Genomic DNA, 21356 nt, shown 5'->3' with positions numbered 1-21356 from the left:
ATGATGAACAACGCAGCTAGGAGCTAACGTTAGGCTAACTTTAGCTAACGTTAGCTAGAGATGTTAAAGATAACTTTATATTTCTTTCCAGCAAAGTGACAATATGTTGCCTCAAACACAATGTTGACTTACCTTAGAACAGATGTAGACATCATTGTTAATCTTATTCACGTTGAGTTGATGTTGTGGTCTAACGTTACCACACAACTTTATCCAAAGGAGACACTTTTCTTGGTTGAGATGTGGTTTAAAGTGTAAAAAATACACCTGGTCGCCCAGCCTCTCAGGATACCTTGTGTCAGAGTTGCATGTACCCCATGCACACCGTTTGACCATTTTTAAACTTCAAATCTCTGAAAAAGCTCATAAAACCGAACGAAACTGACTTTCTGTAATGCATTTCAGTGGACGCCCAGGCAGAGAATGTCCGAGTGTATGGGAATGGCTATACGCACTGTGATTGGCTCATTGCATTTGAGGGCGGGACTTAGCCATAGGTCAATTAGTGCCAAATGACTCGGGGTCTCATTTATAAACATTGCATATGCACAAAACTAGGCCTCAAAGAGACGCCACTTCCCATGGAAAAGTTTGTACCCGTAAATTTATACATATTTTCACCCGTTACAAAGCTTTTTGCAGGTACTGGTGCAGGACTCCACTCCACCCCTCACTCCTCCACAGCTCCACCCTCTCATCCAAATATGGTCACTTCTGGCTCTAAAAATCCAAGATGGCGAATGCCAAAATGCCAAATTCGAGGCTTTGGCATGGGTTTCCACAAAGCAATAGGTGACATCATGGAAGCTACGTCCAATATTTGAATACAGTCTGTCATTTAAACAGGAAAGACTCTCCCTTAAACAGTAGCCACAAAGTTAGAAGAACACGACTGTGTAAAATCTCATGATATGCTGCAGCATTAAGATTTCCTTTTACTGGAGCTTAGTGGCCCAAACCAAACCAGGAAAAGACCTACAGACCAAACCATCTCTCATTGGGACATGTTGCTCTCAGTGCTCTTCACAGTCTCACAGGGATATTTTGGGGATTTACTCTATTTACTTCCTGTCGATATGAATGCTAATGGAACAGACAGAGATGAGGTTGTTATCTGCAGTAGAGAACAAGCGTCCGTACTTCACACACTGACCATCAGAGTGTGTTTTTTATGTCTCAGTGAGCGTCTCTGATGACCATCCTCTTCTCTCAGCTCTCAGCGTCAGCAGTTGATTCACCGTGTGTTGGTCAGCGACTCTCCATTAACCCCGAGTTTGTCGAGGTCAACCTCACTGCAAAGTGTCCCCTCAGACATGCAGAGCCACACAGGCTGCAGCAGAGATGTCACTGAGACGACTTTCCCTGCAGTATTTATGTGTTGTTAGGGTGACGCCTTCAGTTAATGGGCTCAGCACAGAGTATGAAAGAAGCAGAGCAAGTCGAATAATAATAACAATTAATATAAGACTAAACCTTTACCTACAGACACTACCTCTACTGTTAGGAGTCTTTTTGAGTCTGTTGTCAAAAGCCAAGGTACAGTTTCCAAGCCCACCTACAGGGAGGAATGAGTCAACACATTCTCACTGCGACCTCGTCACATGTCCACGTTTGCTCATGGACTTTCCACGTCCACATATGACGTCCAAGGTACCCTGGGTGTGTTGGTTGTTGACGTTCTGGGACGCTGTGTCAACTTCAGCCTGTTACATGCATTGTCTGTTTTCAAAATACACTTGTGTTTTCACAGGAAATGTACAGTTTGCAAACAGTCTCTTTCAAAATAAAAGCACTACATGGGTACAACATTGTGTATTGACATTTATTTTCCTTCTACAACAAAAGTATGTTGTTGGTGGTGGACTCCAGCCCCACCAGGTGAAAGTCAGTAGCTGTTGGACCCATCCACCACCCCTCCTGCCCGCCCTATTCAGACCTCCGCCACCTTAATTTTTGTTGTTGTCCCACTACGTTTCCCCCGATGCTGCCGCGGGCTGTTAGACAATGATGATGCACCATGCACCAGTTTTTTAATGACTTCGGAGTACGAACATGTTGCCTCCTGTAATGTGTAAGATTAATACTGGAACGTCACGTGATTTGTCCCATATTTTCATGCACACCCTACTCTAATGCATACACTATGTTTTCACATGCCAAATGAGGAAGTATTACATCAGAAGTTGCGGAAGAGAATGACACCTAGGGTGCGTTCGTAAATTCAATCTGACATTTTACACTAAAATGAGAGCGCTGTTGTTGTCTGAAGAAACAAAGCGTTCTACTTCTACATGACTTTGCAAAGGTTAAGTTAATCACACATTCACTCCGTTCGGAGCTCTGCTGTTTTGAGGGTGCAGTTCTCTTGATAACCGAACGGTCCAGTTTGTGGCAGAGTGCACTCCAACAGTTCAGAGTCTGTCCGATAAGCGCTGCTAATGCCAGTGTCAATAATTTCTGCACAGATGTTTCATAAAGTCTCACAGCACCTCAATCAGCACAGTCCCTCCCTGTCCTGAAGAGCTTTTAACCTCTCTAACTCCGCCAGGACGCCAACGTCCTCGCTCCCTTCCTCCTCTGTTAAATGGTATCTCACAGGCGCACTACCTCATCAAACCATGTGATGTTTGGTATTGCCGGATTCAGGAAGCTGTTTTATAAAAGGTAAGAGTCTCACTCCTAACACTATTTTTGGCTGAGATATACCGTCTAGAAAGTGGGATGATAACTTTCACGTTTCATATGGCTTTATTTGGTGATATTTTATGGTGTTTCTGTGTCATAAACAACATCAGCTATCACAATCACACCTGATTTCAATAAGGTACAATGTTTGAAGCTGGCTGAGTGTTGTTTGATCACTGATAGTACTGTTTTGAAGCAGAGTGNGAAACTTCAGAGTTTTCTTTCTGGCAAGACCTCATGCATGCATGTAGTCAGAGCGGTTCAGACGCTACAGTCATTTTAATTTGGGTATGTCATTTTAGGCGTTTTTCCTGCAAAATGGGGGTGGAGTACAAGATTAATGTGAAAAATCAGCGGGAAGTGCTGAGTTTATTTGAAGTATCTTAACAGTAATATGAAAAAACAGCAAATTAGAAACTCCTGTAAATAATGCGAATAAAAACTTGTGTTAAAAGAGGGAGCTGGGAGCAGCAGTTTGGTGACTGTGACTCGTCTCTGCGCCGTGCAGCTGTACATTATACTGACATAATTATCATGGAGGTAATCCCCAGAGACACAGCAGTCACTCCCAGCTGTGCTGCTCCATCCACCTGATCTGACCTGCTGCTGTCGAGTCTTTAATAATTCAGCCCACTCCTCACTCTGACCTCTCGTCCATCTGTGAAGATCAAGCTGGTGTAAAGTGATTACTCTCTCCAGCTGACACAGTCCTCCACTAAACCTCCCTCATGGCTGAAATATTTACCCAGGCCTCTTTAGCAGCAGGGTGGAGGTGTGGGTGCAAAAAGCTTCACGTCCGAGTCGATCCGCCGTAAACTAAAAACTTCCAGACTCTTTATCTGTTGCAAGAGTCCCAAATCACAGACGGAACTGAACATTTTGTTTTTGTTGTTTCACTTTTATCCGTTTCAGATTTTAAAATAAAAACCATCCTCCTTTATAAAGTCTTCAACACAGCAGCTGCTCTGCAAACTGTCAGTGAAATGAACGGCTGTTTGGTGAAAGTGAAAACCTGCTGACTGGCACTTTGTCAGCTCATGTGTTCATTCATCAGTTCATTCATCCATCTGTCGCTCACCTGTCTCTTGGTGTGTTCGCTAACCTCTCCCGGCATGTCGTGGGCGCTCTTGATGAGCGTGCGGGCGATGTGGTAATAATACACCGAGATGATGGTCAGAGGGATCAGGAAGTAAACCAGGAAGATCATCACTGAGTGGATCTTAGGATGCATCTGATTGGACAGCGGGTAGGGCACGCAGTTCACCAAGGTGACGTTAGTGTTGTCCCTGTGACCCTGGGAGGAGGAGGAGGAGGAGGAGGAAGAGAAGACAAGGACACAAGGAATTAGGGAGGAAAGAGGAGGAAACAAGGACACAATGGAAAGAAGGAAATATAATAGAAAAGAGAAAAGTACAGGATGGAGGGAAAGGAAATGATGAAACAAGGAGAGGATACAAGGAGAGCAAGTAAGGACACAAGTAGAGGAAATGAAGAAGAGTAGGAAGAAAGGAGCAAGAGAAAGATGAAGAGGGAATACGGAGAAGAAAAAATGAGGGGATGGAAGCAAGTGGGGGAGAAGAGGAAAGTAAAAGAGGGGAGGACAAGACAAGAGAGTAGAGAGGAGAGGAGTGAAACAGAAGAGTAAATAAAGCGGAAGAAAGGAAACAAGGAAGAAGGGACGACAAGATGACACACACAGGCATGGGTGAAGAGAGGAAAAGAAAAAAGAGACCGAATGGAGACAGAGAGCGGAGGAGAGGAGGAGAAAGTGAAGGACAGCAGAGGACAGGCAGGAGGACAGGAGAGGACACACAGGAGGACAGGAGAGGACACATTAGAGCTCATCCGTAAAGATCATAAAACAGATTGTAGAGAGAAATCGACGCGCTTGTGGTTCATAAATCTGAGTGCGGATGAGTTTACAGCTGTCGGGGGGCTGCTGTGTGCTGGGAAACCCCGACTGAGAGCAGCAATGAGCCTTCAGCAGGAAGTGATGGACAGCACACATTCAGCGTGAATGTTCAGGAGGTCACGAACACTCTGCCAGCAGACACTGTTAGAATCATCATCATCATCATTGTCATCATCATCACCTGCATCAGACGTGTTTGCTGGACTGTTGTCTGACAGTTCTCAGATCTATAATAGACTGTTATGAGGTTGAAAATGTAGTCCAAAATTAATTTATGTCCTCCAGTATGAAGCTCTGGTGGTCCATGTTAAAATGGTCTGTACCAGTTAGAGAGCTGGACCTTCAAATAGTACTTCAAATGCTCCATATTCCAAAAATCTGTACAACCTCAGGTTGGTTTGCCCCCTCAGTGCGGTTAATTTGTGCAGGTGTGAACACACCAAAACAACCGGACCTAGACCTTCTTGAAGAGGTGGTCTCAGTCCGGTTACAAAGGAACTTTGGTGCGGTTCGTTTGTGGTGAAAACGTGTTCCGACCTGGATGTGAAGCAACTGCAGTCACATGACACATTGTTTGGGTTAAACATGAGCATGTTACAGTCCTGGAGGATTATTAATGTGCACCTCCTCCTGTACTGCCTTAATATGCACATTCAGCACATCCAATGCATCAAAACATTGTTTTCTAGTTGGAGCCGCGCCTCGTTTTCAAACTGTATGGTTTGACTAAAATGAACAATGACAGCAATATAGTCCACGATGAGCAGCGCTAAAATCAACCTGCGTAGTTGTCCCTCCATTGTGACATTAGAAAGTGTCACATTTATCTTGCAAGTGTACTCTTCTTCAACGTTTGCTTTACTTCCTGGATTTTTCCCACATGGAAATTCTGACCAATCAAGAGCAGCTTTCTCACACAAGGCATTTGATCTGGTCCTCTTGTAAATGCTGCCGTGAGAACACGAACCAACTCTAGGCAATTATACAACTTTGGAACAACATGAGTCCCTGATTCAGACCAAAGGAGACGACTCGAGGTCTGAAAGCAGCCTTAGAAATGGGTCTAAGATGTTTAAAATTGGTAGGGTCAAGGCTTGGTTTCTTGAGAAGTAGGTGAACTACTGCATGCTTAAGTCAGGAGGGAACATTGCCGGTGAAAAGAGAGCTATTTATAATTGATAAAATGATGGGACCAACACTGTTAAAAACGTCTTTAAGGAATCTAGGAGGCATAAAATCTGAAGAACACAATTAAGGGTTCAGTTTGATATTGATGTATTGCAGAAGGGTTGTAGTGTGGAGTTTGAGGATCACTGGTGGCATGACCAATCAAGAGTCTTATTTCATTTATATTGGTTGTGAAGAAGAATAAAAAGTGTTCACAGATCACTGGGGTGGCTTGATTTCGTTGGTTAAGAGAAGATTTGATTACAGATTTAGTTGTTTTGAAGAGAATTATGGGGTTATGACAGTGTACTGAAATGACACTGGAGAAACAGGATGACCTGCTTCTTTTACAGATTTCTGACAGGTGGATAGGTTGTAGTACAGTAGTGTTTGTTGTAGTCGGTATCTGTTGTGTTCTCAGTGTCTGTAATTTACCTGCATGGGGACGACCTGAGAGAAAATGGCCTCAGGAACAGCCAGCAGCACGGACAGCAGCCAGATAGAAACAGCCTTCAGACACGTCCAGAAGACAGCACTGGACGTCTGGATGTCCATCGGGTTCACGATTGCCTTATACCTGACAGAGACAGAGAGACAAACATCCATCAGACATCCACAGAGCAACAAGTCTCTGCACGGTCAAAGGCTCATTATTTAACCCAAAAACAGACAGGAGGAAGGGAACATCAGACACAGGATGTGACATGTATGCTCCATACACTTTCTTGAAGCTCTGTGATGTACTGTAGTGACTACGCGCAGGGTCAGTTGGAGAACTGCTGCAGCAGGTGAGTAATAACCAGATAATAATAAAAATGATAATAATGCACTTTATTTATAAACACCTTTTCAAGCATTCAAGAGCGCCATACAAGACACCGTTTGAAGGATTTGAAGAGTAAAGGAAGTCAATGTTGTGAATGTCTTATTGGAGAGAGTTCCAGACATGAGGGTCAGGATGTCTGAAGGATCTAGAAGTGTGTAGATGGTGATGTGAGTTGGATTGCAGAAGAGAATGTAAGACAGGGGTCAGTCAGCAACCTGCAGCTCTTTAGCCCCTCGTCTGTAGCTTTGACAGAAAATTATACATTTTAATTGTCATTGATTGTTGTAGGCTAAAAGTGATTCTTATATTCTTCAAATGTAAAAATGCATAGCCTGTACAACGAGAAAAAAATTTAACATTTCATCAACTAAAATGTGCGTCTGGTCTGATCTGGCACCATTTCCTCGTAAAACATTACAAGCAATGGCTGAAGTGATCTTGCGTCTTCCTAGATGGGCTAGCTATGGATTCCAAATCCAAAAAGGGAATGGGTAATTGTTTAACTTTGCAGCGTTGATGATAAAAGCAAAGTACCAAATAATCAAAAACAGCCCACAGCTTGGTACCTTGTGCTAAAATATATTAATGAATGCTTATGTAGATCTATTAGTATGATTGATAGGCTTAATTCAACTTAAGAGGCTGTGTTGCCTTAATTATGAGGCTCAAATATATTTCGCAGCTCCTGACATATTTTTTTAAATTCTTTTTTCAGCCAAAAATAGCTCTTTTGATACTAAAGGTAGCTGACCCCTGCTCTAAGAGTACGGGAGGGTGTGTAGATACGTAGGAGTTCAGACAGGTACGAAGAGGCTTGATTATGAAGGGCCTTAAAGGGATAGTGCACCCAAAAATGAAAATTCAGCCATTATCTACTCACCCTCATGCCGAGGGAGGCTCAGGTGAAGTTTAGAGTCCTCACAACACTTGCGGAGATCCGAGGGGGGAGTGGGTAGCAGCACAACTCCACCTAATGGAGGCTGATGGCACCCCAGATTCAAACATCCAAGAACACATAATTGAAACCACTAAATATCTCCATACTGCTCGTCCGTAGTGATCCAAGTGTCCTGAAGCCCCGACATAAAAAGTTGTTTGGAAAAACGTAATTTGAACTCTGTTTTTAGCTTCATTGTAGCCTGTAGCTCTAACTGCCTCTCTGTGGACCGCGCTCACGTGTGCGCGCTTGCACGCGAGACCAGCGAAAGCACGTGAACACACGTGAAGGCGGTGCCCATGTCTCACGGTCTCGCGCAAGCGCACACACGTGAGCGCGGTCCACAGAGAAGCAGTTAGAGCCTCCCTCGGCATATAGGTGAGTAGATAATGGCTGAATTTTCATTTTTGGGTGCACTATCCCTTTAAGGGCCAAATGTGATATCTTTTAATGGGGCCAATAATCCCCGGCAGTAAAGTTACGGAGATTACGTTTATGAAAAGAAACATGGTGAGGTCAAACCTTAACATGACTCAAAGTTCACTCAAAGTTTGGATCCGATCATGCAACTCCAGAGAGAGTCCTGCACACAGATCTAGTTTATTGTGACCCATCCACCGCCCCAGCCTGCCTCCTCACACCTGCTACCTTGTTTTAGCCGTCAGTGCGTTGGTCACATGATCGCACCCTTTAAATATGTATGAATTAGGGTTCAATGCTTTTCATAGGCAAACATATGAAACATTTGAGAGCAGCCTGACTGCTGTGTTGTGCAGCAGCAATTCTGAACCCTCATCATCTCCTACCTGCAACCTTCCACCTCCCAAAGCTACCAGGAGAAACACACGTCTTCTCCAAATTCTCCAGCACACACACACACACACACACACACACACTGAGGTGGCTACATTTGGACATGGATCTATGAATAAACAGATTAAATTGGACCTCAAAAGGCTGCCGCATGAATAAAAGAGTAAAAACCATTATGAAATGAGCCCTTTGAGATTTTCTGGACTGAACACAAACATAAATCATCTAATAATGATATCAATTTTCTCTTGACAGCATTAGTGGCTCCTGGCTCTTTGTTAGTTAATGAGAAACTCCAGCAGGGTGTCGGACGGCTGCAGACTGGAGGACAAAGACAGAAAACAATGGAACTCTGTCACTCTCACCATAATTATTTTTTATGTGTAGCTGCATTTTAAATTCCTCATTAGACAGACATCAGTGATTGAGCTGGGCGGGGGCGCTGGGTTCATTCATACCACAGAGGGACAGCCGTCTGCTCAGCTAATCGATGGATACATGCAGTATAAAAAGGAAAACCCACAGGAGGTTACTCTTGAGTCAGCCAGAAGACTCAAATTTTGATCACATCTGTGTGACACTTGAGTATTCTCCTCATGTTTTATCTGTTTTAATGGAAGTTTGTGGTTAAACTTCTTTTTTTTTTGGTAACTCTTGTTGTCTTGGCTCAGAGAAAAGAAAGATAAAATAGATTTTTAACCTCAGTGACGTAAAGAAAACAGAGTTTGGTTTTACAATCTTACAGGAGGCGAACACCAACCTCCTGGATGAGCTGGTGGTCGCTAGACCCTTCAACCACCCTTTCCGCCCTCTTAACTGTCATCCCGCCGTGTTTCCCCCTGACACAACACTGGGCACCATTTAACAATAATAATAATAAGCCATCCTTCCATGCCAACATGAAAGGACAGGGTTTCTTTTGTCACCGACCAAGCACCGGTATTCGATGACTTCAGAGTGAGGCCATGTTGGAATGGTCTTTGATGCTTTTGGCTCGTACAGAGTATATTACAAATAGTTATTTACCATGAAGGGTTTGTCTTGTATATGGACGAAATGCTGGATAAAAGAATAAATATTGACATTGTATGTTTCTGCAAACCACAGATACCTTACCTTTGTACATTTTACATAGCAGATAAGTCGAACTATGTTCAGGCACAAAAAATACTTTATGATCAGGAAAAGATCAGTGGTATGCCTCCGCAGACCAGTCAAGTGGCATTTACAGTTAAAATCTGTGTCTGTCTAGAGTCATAAGTAGCCATGACAGCTGACAATGCCTCAAATATGCTGCAGAGACACTACAAATTCTAACTTCACACATATCTTCAAACCAGCAGCACAGAAGATCTATACAATCAGCACAGTCTCAAGATTAGAGTCACCAATTCAGTATCTGACCAAATGTCTCCGCCTTCTGTTCCTGAGATATGACGCTGAGTTATGGCCAGAAAAGTGTTTTGAGATATCATGTTCACAAGAATGAGACGGGCAAGGTTACTGTGCTGACAACTGTGCAACCAGGAAGGAAACAGGTAGGAAACCTGTGGCTCTAAAGTCACATGTGGGTCTTTAGCCGCTCTCCAGTGGCTCCCCGTGGCTTTAACAAAGAATTATAAAAATGAATACCAAGTCTTTTTTAAAATTTTAATTTTCATGTATCGTTGTTGTAGGCTTAAAGACATTTTTACATTCTCCAGCTGTAAAAAAAAAAAAAAAAAAAAGTGAAGTCTTTGCACTGAATTTTTAAAAAAAAAAATGCTTTAACATTTCGTCATCAATAATGTGTATTGACTCATACATCTACAGCCTGGTGCCTTTTCCTCTAATTTTTGCTGGACTTCAATGGCGGTGGCTAGTCTTGAGTTCCCCCAGCTTGGCCAGCTATAGATTCTAAATGCAAAAAAAGGAACAGTCTTGGGGGAGGGGGGGGAGAATTTAACCTCTTGTACTCCACCCCCATTTTGTAGCAAAAACGCCTAAAATGACATACCCAAATTAAAATGACTGTAGCTTCTGAAACGCTCTGACTACATGCATGCATGAGGTCTTGCCAGAAAGAAAACTCTCTGAAGTTTCTTGTGAAAGTGTCAGAAACACGCTAGGTGATACAGAGACAGAGTAATGGGCCTCTGAAGTCAGTAAAAAATTGAAGATTTCGCCTAAAATAAAATATAAAATGTTTTTCAGGATGAATAACTGTCTGTGGCTTCATCTGAGCAGGTAAATGACACTATGGGGCTGTAGGCACACTATCAATGAACATTTGTTTCAAATTTGAAGAGGATTGCTCAAAGTATGACCATTCTACAGTGTTTTTTCCATGAAAAGATCCAGGCGGAGCTCCAAATGACAAGTCCGTCACTCAGCTTCAAAACAGTACTATCAGTGATCAAACAACACTCAGCCAGCTTCAAACATTGTACACTCAGCCAGCTTCAAACATTGTACCTTATTGAAATCAGGTGTGATTGTGATAGCTGATGTTGTTTTTTGATGGTATATCTCAGCCAAAAATAGTGGTAGGAGTGAGACTCTTACCTTTTATAAAAGAGCTAAGTCCACGCTAACAGCTCCGCATAAGATCACGAGTAATCCTTTAACTTTTCCCGTCGAAAAACGGCATGACATGACTTGTCACCACTCATCGCGATTTTGGACTTTGTGTGTTTAGGCTGCTCTGGTGTGAAATACATAATAATTAGCAGAATGCAGAGAAGCCACCTTGTGATAAAACATATTAATGAACATCATTAAGACCTATTAATAATGTTGACAGGCTAATTTAGACTAAATGGACTGTGTTATCTTCATTATTAGGCTCAAATATGTTTTATTTATACAGGAACATGTTCCAATAATTCCTCTAACAAGCTGGAATTAAGTTTAGCAAAGCTCCTCTTCAAGCTCCACCACAGAAACAGAAGGTTAGTCTCCGATTAGCACTGTTGGAATATCAGCCAAACAAATCCCAGTTTAAACCTCTTTAATCTAACCACTGAGTCCACTGCCCAAAGAAAAATACACTGACTCAATATTCAGAGGCCAGGCGCACCATTATGGTTCAATAAAGACTGTGAAGGCGTCGACTAAATGGAAGTCTGAATCATTTCATTCTTCTTTTGAAATGTAAATAAAACATTTGGTGTCTAGTTTATTCTGTTTTTATCTCTGTAGCAATGGTTGTTATTGAAGGAAAGAAGAAAAATCAATCAATATACAGCTGATTACAAACTTTATGACGGTAATGCTCATGTTGCAGAGATGTTGACGCACTCCGCAGCGTAATTTGTGTATAAATGTGATACGGAGCCTCTTTCATCCTGCTGATGTTTGTATGAAACTGTCAGGATGTTAAACTGAGTTTACGTAACTCTGACTGTTTTACAGAGACGCTTACATGACTGGATCTTGTATTTCCACCAGGATATCTCATCTTCTGTCAGATTACATTTTGATTACTCATCCTGAAAAACGAGTCTTTCTCTTCCTGCTTTATTTTATTCAGAGACACAAACAAGGTCACGGCGAGTTCGGATCAGTCCAGTATTTCACTCAGCCTGAGAGTGGACTGCACCTCACTCTCCGTCATCCACTCCTCACACATGAATCTTACATCATTGCAGTGTCGTTATTGATTATTTATGACATGCAGGAGCTGAGAGTTTTACATTTAGTCCCCAGGCGGTAACATTTGGCACACACAGTCCAGGCTGACTCAGTGATGAAGGTGTTTTTCAGCTGGTGAGACTGAAACTGTGACGAAAGTCTGCAGCAAATGTTGCCAGAGATTTACAACAAGAATGAGCAATAACGGTGGCAACGATCTTGTGCCAAAGATCGTAAGCATCCCTGACACAGATTTAGCTACTATCTGCAAACTTAACATGTGTCTTTAAGCTAGTACAGCGTCGTGTCACCGGCACAGCTTCTTATCATGTTTTAATCTAATGAAATATTCTGCTTCAATCCATATTTGATGGTGTTTTCAGAAACACCTTATTCACTGTGGCCTGCTGCACTCCAGGGAGGCACCTGCACTAATTAATATAACTGATGGTGCTGTTTGTCAAAGAAAGTAATACTGCAATACTACAATAACAAAGTCCCAATGGCGTCAAATGAGAACTTCCTAATTATCAGTATCTTAGCTTGTTACTATCGCTAAAATAAGTCAAATCAGTTTACCATATCAAACCACAATCTTTATCAACACTTTAAACTCTGCAACAGAAATGGTCCACCGCTGCCTAGTTTGCAATGTTTGCTTATTATGATGTCATTTATTGGAGTATCTTCAAATGCTTTATATCCGTAAAATCTGTACAACCTCAGCTAAAAGGTTATGTTAGTCAATAAACCATCAATCATCAATCAAAGTATTGAAAATGTGTCATAAAAAATACAAAATTGGATGTTTTTTCTTAGCTTTTACAAATAAAAACATAGAAAATGATGATTTCAAAGTTTTTAAATGTAGAGACATAAAGAAAAGATTTCCTAATGCTCCATAGGTTATTTGAATTATTCATTCATTTTTATGAGCAGAGTGCAACGGTGCTCATTTGTTCCTCTGGCATCCTCTAACTGTTATGGTTCTTATTGTAGATTCATTAAAAGAGGATCATGCAAACAATGATCTTCCTCAGCCTTCCACAGGAGGTCCGTTCTGAAAGGGTTAAGCGTGGATAAACAAGTTTCAACCATAAAACCTGATCAGGTTTTGGACCTTGTCCACTTTTGAGTCTGGATCCATGACATGGCCAAGGTTTTGTACATGGATTAATGTGTTGTGCTTTTGGAACCAGATGGCAAAAAAAAAGTCCATGAATGAGGACAACAGGTCTAAGTTAAGCTAAATGAGTTATAAGGTGCAGCAAACCCAGAATGTAATGTCCTCAATGAGGACGCGGGGTCTCAGGAGGTTAATATGTGCTCTAACTCCACTCTCCTGGGTTCTGTCTCCCCAGCTGCACAGATTTACTCCCATTCAGACACCACAATATCAGCACTGATGTTGGTGATCAGGTCTGACTCACAGTCACGCCAGTTCTTTCTAAAGGTGTTGGATGGGGTTGGGGGTCCGTGTACTTCGCGGCCATTAGTTTTTCGTTTCGAAATAACAAATTGAAACACAGAAAACCAACCATTATCCGTTTTTTGTTTTGAATGAAACACAGAAAACCAACCATTATCCGTTTTTTGTTTTGAAATGACCAAAGGAAAAAGGAAAAAAACGATCTGTCTCCCGTTTTTTATTTGATAATAAAGAAAAGAAAAATGGAAAACGAATTGTTATCCATTATCTGTTATCCGATTTAATTTGGGAATTTAAAAAAACCCTGTGGGAAACTCCTTTCTCTGTTTTTTGTTTGTTTCTTCTTCAGTAAGTTGCATTCAAGTGATGTTGGAATAATCGGAAAAATGACTTTCAGACTGGGAAAATACACATGAACGTCCGCTCATGTTGGAAAAACAACTCGTAGATCATTTTTGAACAGGAGTTGCCGACTTGACTGAAATTGATGTCACTTTCACAGAAAGGAAAGGAAACGAAAAGGAACGTTTGGTCCATGGTAATAAAACTTTTTATTAACTCATGTATTGCACATCATTTTTTGCGGACATGTAATGTGTAATGTGTATTTTCCCAGTCGGAAAGTCAGTTTTCCGATTATTCCGACACCACATGAATGCAACTTACTGGTCACAGAGAAGAAACTTACAAAAAATAGAGAAAGGAGTTTCCCACAGGGTATTTTTAAATTCCCAAATTAAATTGGATATCGGATAACGGATAATGAATAACGATTCGTTTTCCGTTTTTCTTTTCTTTATTATCAAATAAAAAACGGGAGACGCATAATTTTTTTTCTTTTTCGTTTGGTCATTTCAGCACAAAAAACGGATAATGGTTGGTTTTCCATGTTTCAATTTGTTATTTCGAAACGAAAAATGAATGGCCACGAAGTACACGGACCGTTGGGGTCAGAGCTCTGTCAACGTCCTCCACCCCAAACTGTGAAAATGGTTTCTTTAAGGAGCTGGTTTTGTGCACGGGGGCATTGTCATGTTGAAACAGGAAGGAGACAAACACAAACTGTTGACACAAATTTAGAAGAATGCTGTAATCTAAAATATCGTTGCGTGCCACAGAGTATTGCCTCCATTGGATCTCAGAGACCAAACTGGACAAGCACAGACCTTTTGAAGCAACTTCCATTTCACACATTACATTACAATACAAAACACACCAGTAAAGACTGAGCAGAGATTTATGAGCTGAAAAGCTGCACGGTGTACCTCTATTCCAGGGCCAGCATCATCTGTCTGCATCTGTCCAAAGGTTCAGAATAATGGTGCAGGCCTTTTGGAATAAAACTGCTGCTTCACTTCTTCTATTTGCAACCCTCCCAAGACTGAACCAGGACTGAATGTAAAACAGCAGCTAGATATCTCATCATTGATCATACTTGTTGGAACAGGTCATCTCAGTCCTGTACTTACAAAAATTACTAATAGAAACTTTGTGTTAGCTGTTTTCTAATGTTAGACTGTGAGAATAGAAGCTTCCACTCTATGGGCAACATCGTCTCACTCGGAAGTTGTCGAATACTAGCGGTTGGTCGTGACCTCTGGTGCCAGACACTGACGAAAAAAGCCATCCTTTCACGTCGGCATGACACACGGCCGGTCACCATTACTCTATGACAGCACCCAGCGGTGTTATGGGGAAATGCAGCAGGACAACAACGCAATTTAAGGGGGCCGATGTACAAGTAGGGCAGATGGGAGGGGTGGTGGATGGGTCCAACAATCACCAACTTTCACCTGGGAGGCCGGTGTGTGTTGTTGAAGGTTTTAAAAGACACTGTATGCAAACTGTACACTTCCTGTGAAAACACAAGTGTATTTTGAAAACAGACAATGCATGTAACAGGCTGAAGTTGACACGGCGTCCCAGAACGTCATCAACCAACACACCCAGGGTACCTTGCATGTCTTATCTTGACGTGGAAGGTCCATGACCAAACGTCGATATATGACGAGGTCAGTGTAAGGATGTATTGTTCTGGAAGCACCCAAAGAAAACCAGATAATGAGAACAAGAGTTGACACTGTCTCACTTATTACTGGATTATTAATAATGAATGATGTTTCAATCTGCGCTCTTTAAATTTAAAATGTCTTTAAGAGAAACAGAAAAGTGACAATTTCCCCAAATTATGAGTTTGCAGCTCACGCCATCCTCATCTACAGATCGTGTTGTTGAACTTTCTCATAGAAATTTCTATATTACTAAATTGCAAAAGCAATTATTTTCTGAGTGAGTGAGTTTATCGACAAAATGAGGAAACAAATCCGTAAAATACACCGCCACTGATCCCAGCAGTGATTCTGTTTCCCTCAGAACAAAGACGTAATTGTCATTTCTTGTAAACAAGGTTGATGTATGATGAATTATTTTAGCGTGAGAAGACAAAAACAAACACTGCGTGATTTCATTTCCTTTTATTTCCTCTCTGTTTGAGGCTTTGGAAGATTCAAACACAACCATTAACTTTATAAAAACAATGTCCACTCTTATCAGTCAGCTGCCAGTAAACCTGGACCTGAGCTGTATCCATAGCAACATGACTGTTCATGCAGGCCCGCCGTCAGAGAGGGTCAAAGGGTACAGATGATCCCGGCCCAAGACCAAAGGGGGGGCCATGAAAAGGTCAATGGTCGACCCTTAAATGGGATCAAGAACAACACTTTACTTCCTGACTTAAATCACTGCAATGCTCCTGAGGGAAAAATCAGGCTACTACTACTACTACATAAAACCTGCCGTTTCAGGCTCAGTTTTAAAGCTAAATTGAAGCGACAGGTATTATATTAAACCAGAGGACCTAAGGCATCCATTGGTACCAGCCATGTTAAGCTAGGGATGCACAATAATCATAAGTGCTATATTGTAGGCAACTGGACTTGCTTGAGTTTCTTGAAGACGTTTCGCCTCTCATCCAAGAGGCATTCTTAGAGGACAGCAATGTGCACATCTTGGCCAGAGAAGGAAGATGGTTTGAAAGAGGCTCTCTACATCAAACTGCAACGACCATCGACTACCTAACACCCATTCACACCTGGACCCATCTAACCCTAATGACACACAAGATGGCCAGGTGGGCCAACGACTCACATCTGACCTTAACGACTCTGAAACTAAGAGCTCACGTGATCTTAGTGACTAATAATGACTCTGTAAAGCCTGATTTATGGTCCTGCGTTTAATCAACGACGTACCTACGTCGTAGGGTACGTGGCTACGCAGGAGGCTCGCCGTAGCCCCCGGTGTAGCCTAACGTGCACCTCCCAAAAAATGCAACTACACGTCGAGGCGACGCAGACCCAGCGCAGACCGAGAGGGCTGTGATTGGTTTGCTTGGTAGCAACGCATTTCTGGTTCCGTATTTCCAGATTGCACCATCCCCGCCATCTTTAAACATCTTCTGTTGCGATGTAGATGTTGCAGTATTAACATACTTTCTTCGACATCCAACAACTCCAACTCCAGCAAGATTCTCTCTCTCTCTGTCGCCATTGTTCACTGTGACCGGAAAAGCTGGGAGCTAAACAAAGAATCAACTAGAGACGACGATAACCATTCAGGAAAGGAACGCAGCCCCCTACCACTCTGGCGGTGAATTGCACCGCGACGAAATGGAGTGACAGAGAAGTTCGAAGGGTTCATGACGGCGTCACGGCAACGACATAGGTACGTCGTAGGTACGCCGCAGCACGGCAACGACATAGGTACGTCGTAGGTACGCCGCAGGACCATAAATCAGGCTTAAGCTTTCACACCCACATGGAGTTTAAAGCCTGCGACTCTGCACCAGTCTGCAACTGAAAATAGTCCCCAATAAATGTGCTCCTTCAGCTGTTTTAGGGAACTACTGATGAAACTACACACTTGTGTTGTTAAAGATTTACATCTTCAGTAGGAGCCAATGAGCTTAGGGCTGAGAGACACAGACAGGAAGTCAGAAAGTATTGGGAGATGGACCAAGTCATTGTTGGTTTCAATGATTTCCTGTTTAACCAGTGCCCATGTCTGTGGGCACCCCACCTTTCCTCTCTTGATCCATGTCTCCCTCACGCACCTTTCAATTATTTTTTTTAAAGGTCAGTTTGCTTTCTTTCCCTTTCCTTTCTTTTCTATTTTTTTTTTCCAGCAGTGTAAGCAGTCGCCCACTCGGCTCCAGCTGCATTTATCAGCAGCTTTAGTCCATTCTCTGTGAATTTGCCCACGACTGTATAGATCGTACACAGGTCTGATAATAATGTGATAAATGGCTGGTATGAATGAGGTGTTGAGAAGTTTTTATAATTTAAGTTCTGCTATGCTTTTTGTTTGTTTCTGGATCACAGATTTGGCCTCTGATCCCATTAGCACCTGTTAAAGTGGGAAATGGACTAATGAGTGAGCAGCTCATCTCCATTTTTCATTCAGACAACACAGAAACAAAGTCGTGAATAATGTGTGTGTGCAGGTGACATGGCCTTCGGTTTGTGTGTGTGTGCATACTCATACACTCGTAACCTCATCATTATCCAGTATGATTCATGAGGACAGTGAATACAACACAGAAACACAAAGATGGAACCTTGAGCGTTTATGTACAAAAAAAAACATGATCAGGAGGTGAATGAAAAGGGTCACCTCCTGAAAGCTTCTGTTCAGCACACCTGTTAGATTCAAACCTCTGTCAATGTTTAATTTAGATTTATTGTCCCACAGGGATATTTGTCTCCAGTACACACAAACGTACAACACACACCCTGATGCTAAAAAAGTTGGGACACTGTAAAACAAATGAGAACAGAATGCGATGATTTGTAAACCTTATATTAAACTGAATACAGTACGACAACAACAAGGTATTTAATGTTCAAACTGATCAACTTTATTGTTTTTTGTAAAATAAACACTGTTTTTGAATTTGATGTCTGCAACATGCTCCAAAAAAGTTGGAAGAAAACAAAACAAAAGACGGGGAAAGATGTGGAATTCTCAACAAACTGGTTCATTGGTAACAAATTTAGGCTGCTTTCACACCTGCCCTGTCTGGTACAGTTCAATCAAACTCAAGTTTGTTTGCCCCCTCAGTGCGGTTCGTTTGTGCAGGTGTGGACACAGCAATCACACCAAAACAACCGGACTGAGACCTTCTTGAAGAGGTGGTCTCAGTCCGGTTACAAAGGAACTCTGGAGCGGTTCATTTGTGGTGAGAAGGTGTTCCGACCTGGATCTGAACCAACTGCAGTCACATGACACATTGTTTGGGTTAAACATGAGCATGTTACAGTCCTGGAGGATTATTAATGTGCACCTCCTCCTGTACTGCCTTAATATGCACATTCAGCACATCCAATGCATCAAAACATTGTTTTCTAGTTGGAGCCGCGCCTCGTTTTCAAACTGTATGGTTTGACTAAAATGAACAATGACAGCAATATAGTCCACGATGAGCAGCGCTAAAATCAACCTGCGTAGTTGTCCCTCCATTGTGACATTAGAAAGTGTCACATTTATCTTGCAAGTGTACTCTTCTTCAACGTTTGCTTTACTTCCTGGATTTTTCCCACATGGAAATTCTGACCAATCAAGAGCAGCTTTCTCACACAAGGCATTTGATCTGGTCCGCTTGTAAATGCTGCCATGAGAACACAAACCAACTCTAGGCAATTATGCAGCTTTGGAACAACATGAGACCAAAGGAGACGACTCTAGGGCTGAGAGCAGCCTAACGGGGCATCCTCCAATGGCTTAGTAGTTTACAAGCAAGACAGTCACTTTGTCAAAAACTGCATAGACAAACTGTCCAACAGTTTAAGAACAATGTTTCTCAACGCACATCTACAATCCATAATATCATCAAAAGCTTCAGACAATCTAAAGAAATCGCTTTCAGACCAAAGATCGGCGACGAGACAAAACCGTTTTAGAACGTTGCAGAGAAAAGTGTCAGCAGTGTGAACTGGCCGGTCTGAGCTCGACTCAAGCCGGCTGATGGTGTCACCTGACACTCAGCTCCGTCCTGTCCACACCTGTCTCCCACTGAACATGTGTGGAACAACAAGCGTCAACCCCAGACTGTTCAGACACTGAAGTCAGATATCAAGCAAGACTGGGAAAGAATCTCACTTCAAATCTCCTCGAATGCATGATCATCTCAGCTCGTTACAGAGCCAGCGAGGCAGATTGTTGAGGGCTGCTGATGCTGAAGAAACAAAACTCTGCTTAAACAAGCTCTTTTCCATTTAAGAGTCCCGTATCTCCAACCAGATGGAGTAATGTTAAGTGTTGACTGAGTGGGTGATCATTGTCATTTGCTATTGTGAATGAGGCATGCCGGAGGTTCATATCTGATAGACCCAGTGTGGGAAGGCAGATGACTTTGGAGGCAGTACCCACAGGTTTCTGTTGGAGATGGTTGACAGGGTGATGAAGCAGCAGGATGGGTTGGATTGTGCTTTTGTAACGCAACAATAGGAGGCGGGGGAACAGACAGCACTCTGAGTTTAGAGACGACATGTGGTTTTTGCTGGGATCAATTATGCATGTCAGTAATTTGTTGATCATGACGGAGTTAACTGTCTATGATCTCCTCACCTGTTCCACTGTCTTGCTGTGGATGGGGTGGGGGGGTTCAGTCCAGTGTGGGGTGTGTTTGATGTGTTAATGACCAGTTCTGTTGTATTGCCCACGTTCGCCTGCAGCTGCAGTTGTCAAAGTGCCATTGTGTGAAATGAGAGAAAGAGTTTAGCCTATCATCAAGAGTTGTGAAGAGTTACCATCACAGAGTAGCCCAAGTGTGGCAGAATATAGTGTATATCAACTACTCACCACATGTTACGTTGAGTTACGTTGAATTTATCTTATCCCCCACCTACAATGCAGTCTTGGGATCCCTCCCCAGAGGACTTCACACCCGTTCACCCCCGGTCCCACCTGACCCTAACAACTCACATGGTGGCCTTAACAACTCTGAAACTAAGAGCTCACATGTGACCCCTACGACTCTGCAAAGGTTCCCACCCACACAGGGTTTAAAGCCTGCGACTTCGTACCAGTCGTTTAGAACATATCTTAGAGAGGCAAAGAAACGCATAAGCACACACAAAAAATACAGCGGTCACCAAACAAACAGAAGATTCATTTGTGGGGTTTTGAATGAAGTGGGAACAGGAAACCAGAGATGTTTTGTGCGTAATAGATAAAATCAGTGATGGCTGTCAGAATGTAGAGCTATTTAACATTTATTTTAACAAATGATACGGATAACATATAGCCTACAGCAGTTTGTATGCATCGTCTTCAAATTATTTGAATCTTGACAGCCTAAAGCTCTGTTTTATACAATGTAAATTAAACATTTTTCAAATCAGATTTATTCATTCAAATGATCAAAAAGCCACAAAAACCAAACAAACAAACAAAAAAAACGTGTTGTCTCAAATAATTCTTTCAGCTGGCGCGTGCTCCTTCGTGGCTCCACCACCTGCTGCTCCTGCTGCCCCTGCTGAACCCAGGCACCGAGGCCGAAGAGGCTGTGATCCGGCTGTCCTTACGGATATTTTTATTATCATCATTCAACGTGTAATCTACTGAGTCGATTTACATAGATAATTCACAATTATGAACCTCATCTGGATCTTAAATCTGCTAATTGCCAACTAATTTAACTAAATGTGTTATATTTTTAATATTTTGTCATGTTTAGATTATTACGTGTTTCAAAGGCATCTGTGTATTTTGTACATAACAGAGCGCAATATGAATTAAAATTGTAATTTCCAATAGTGAAAAGCAATATTTCTGTGCCTTACTAAATTTACACAAGCACTACGAGTGGTCAGGAGCAGGAGTAGATTTTGTTAGTAGCTACGAAAAGATCGGAGCTACTAAAATACTGATGAATGCGGACACGCACGTAAATTTCCGTCTGCGAACAGTTTACACA

At 42.2% G+C, this 21356-nt stretch overlaps 1 protein-coding gene across 1 annotated transcript in view; it reads right to left on the bottom strand.

Annotated features, from left to right (window-relative positions):
* nmbr (neuromedin B receptor) overlaps nt 1-21356 on the bottom strand; it is an 82350-nt gene that overhangs the window by 34374 nt on the left and 26620 nt on the right. Inside the window, exons 2-3 of the mRNA XM_050057947.1 lie at nt 6200-6341; nt 3764-3979 (exon numbers count right to left, since the gene is read on the bottom strand). Of these exons, the coding sequence (XP_049913904.1) occupies nt 3764-3979; nt 6200-6341 (358 nt within the window). The remainder of the gene's footprint in view (nt 1-3763; nt 3980-6199; nt 6342-21356) is intronic.

Source organism: Epinephelus moara, chromosome 12 (genome assembly GCF_006386435.1).
Source record: "Epinephelus moara isolate mb chromosome 12, YSFRI_EMoa_1.0, whole genome shotgun sequence".
In the NCBI taxonomy this organism is placed as follows: domain Eukaryota; kingdom Metazoa; phylum Chordata; class Actinopteri; order Perciformes; family Serranidae; genus Epinephelus; species Epinephelus moara.
The sequence above is the reverse complement of the archived record's forward strand: the minus strand, read 5'-3'. Positions and strand labels throughout refer to the sequence as shown.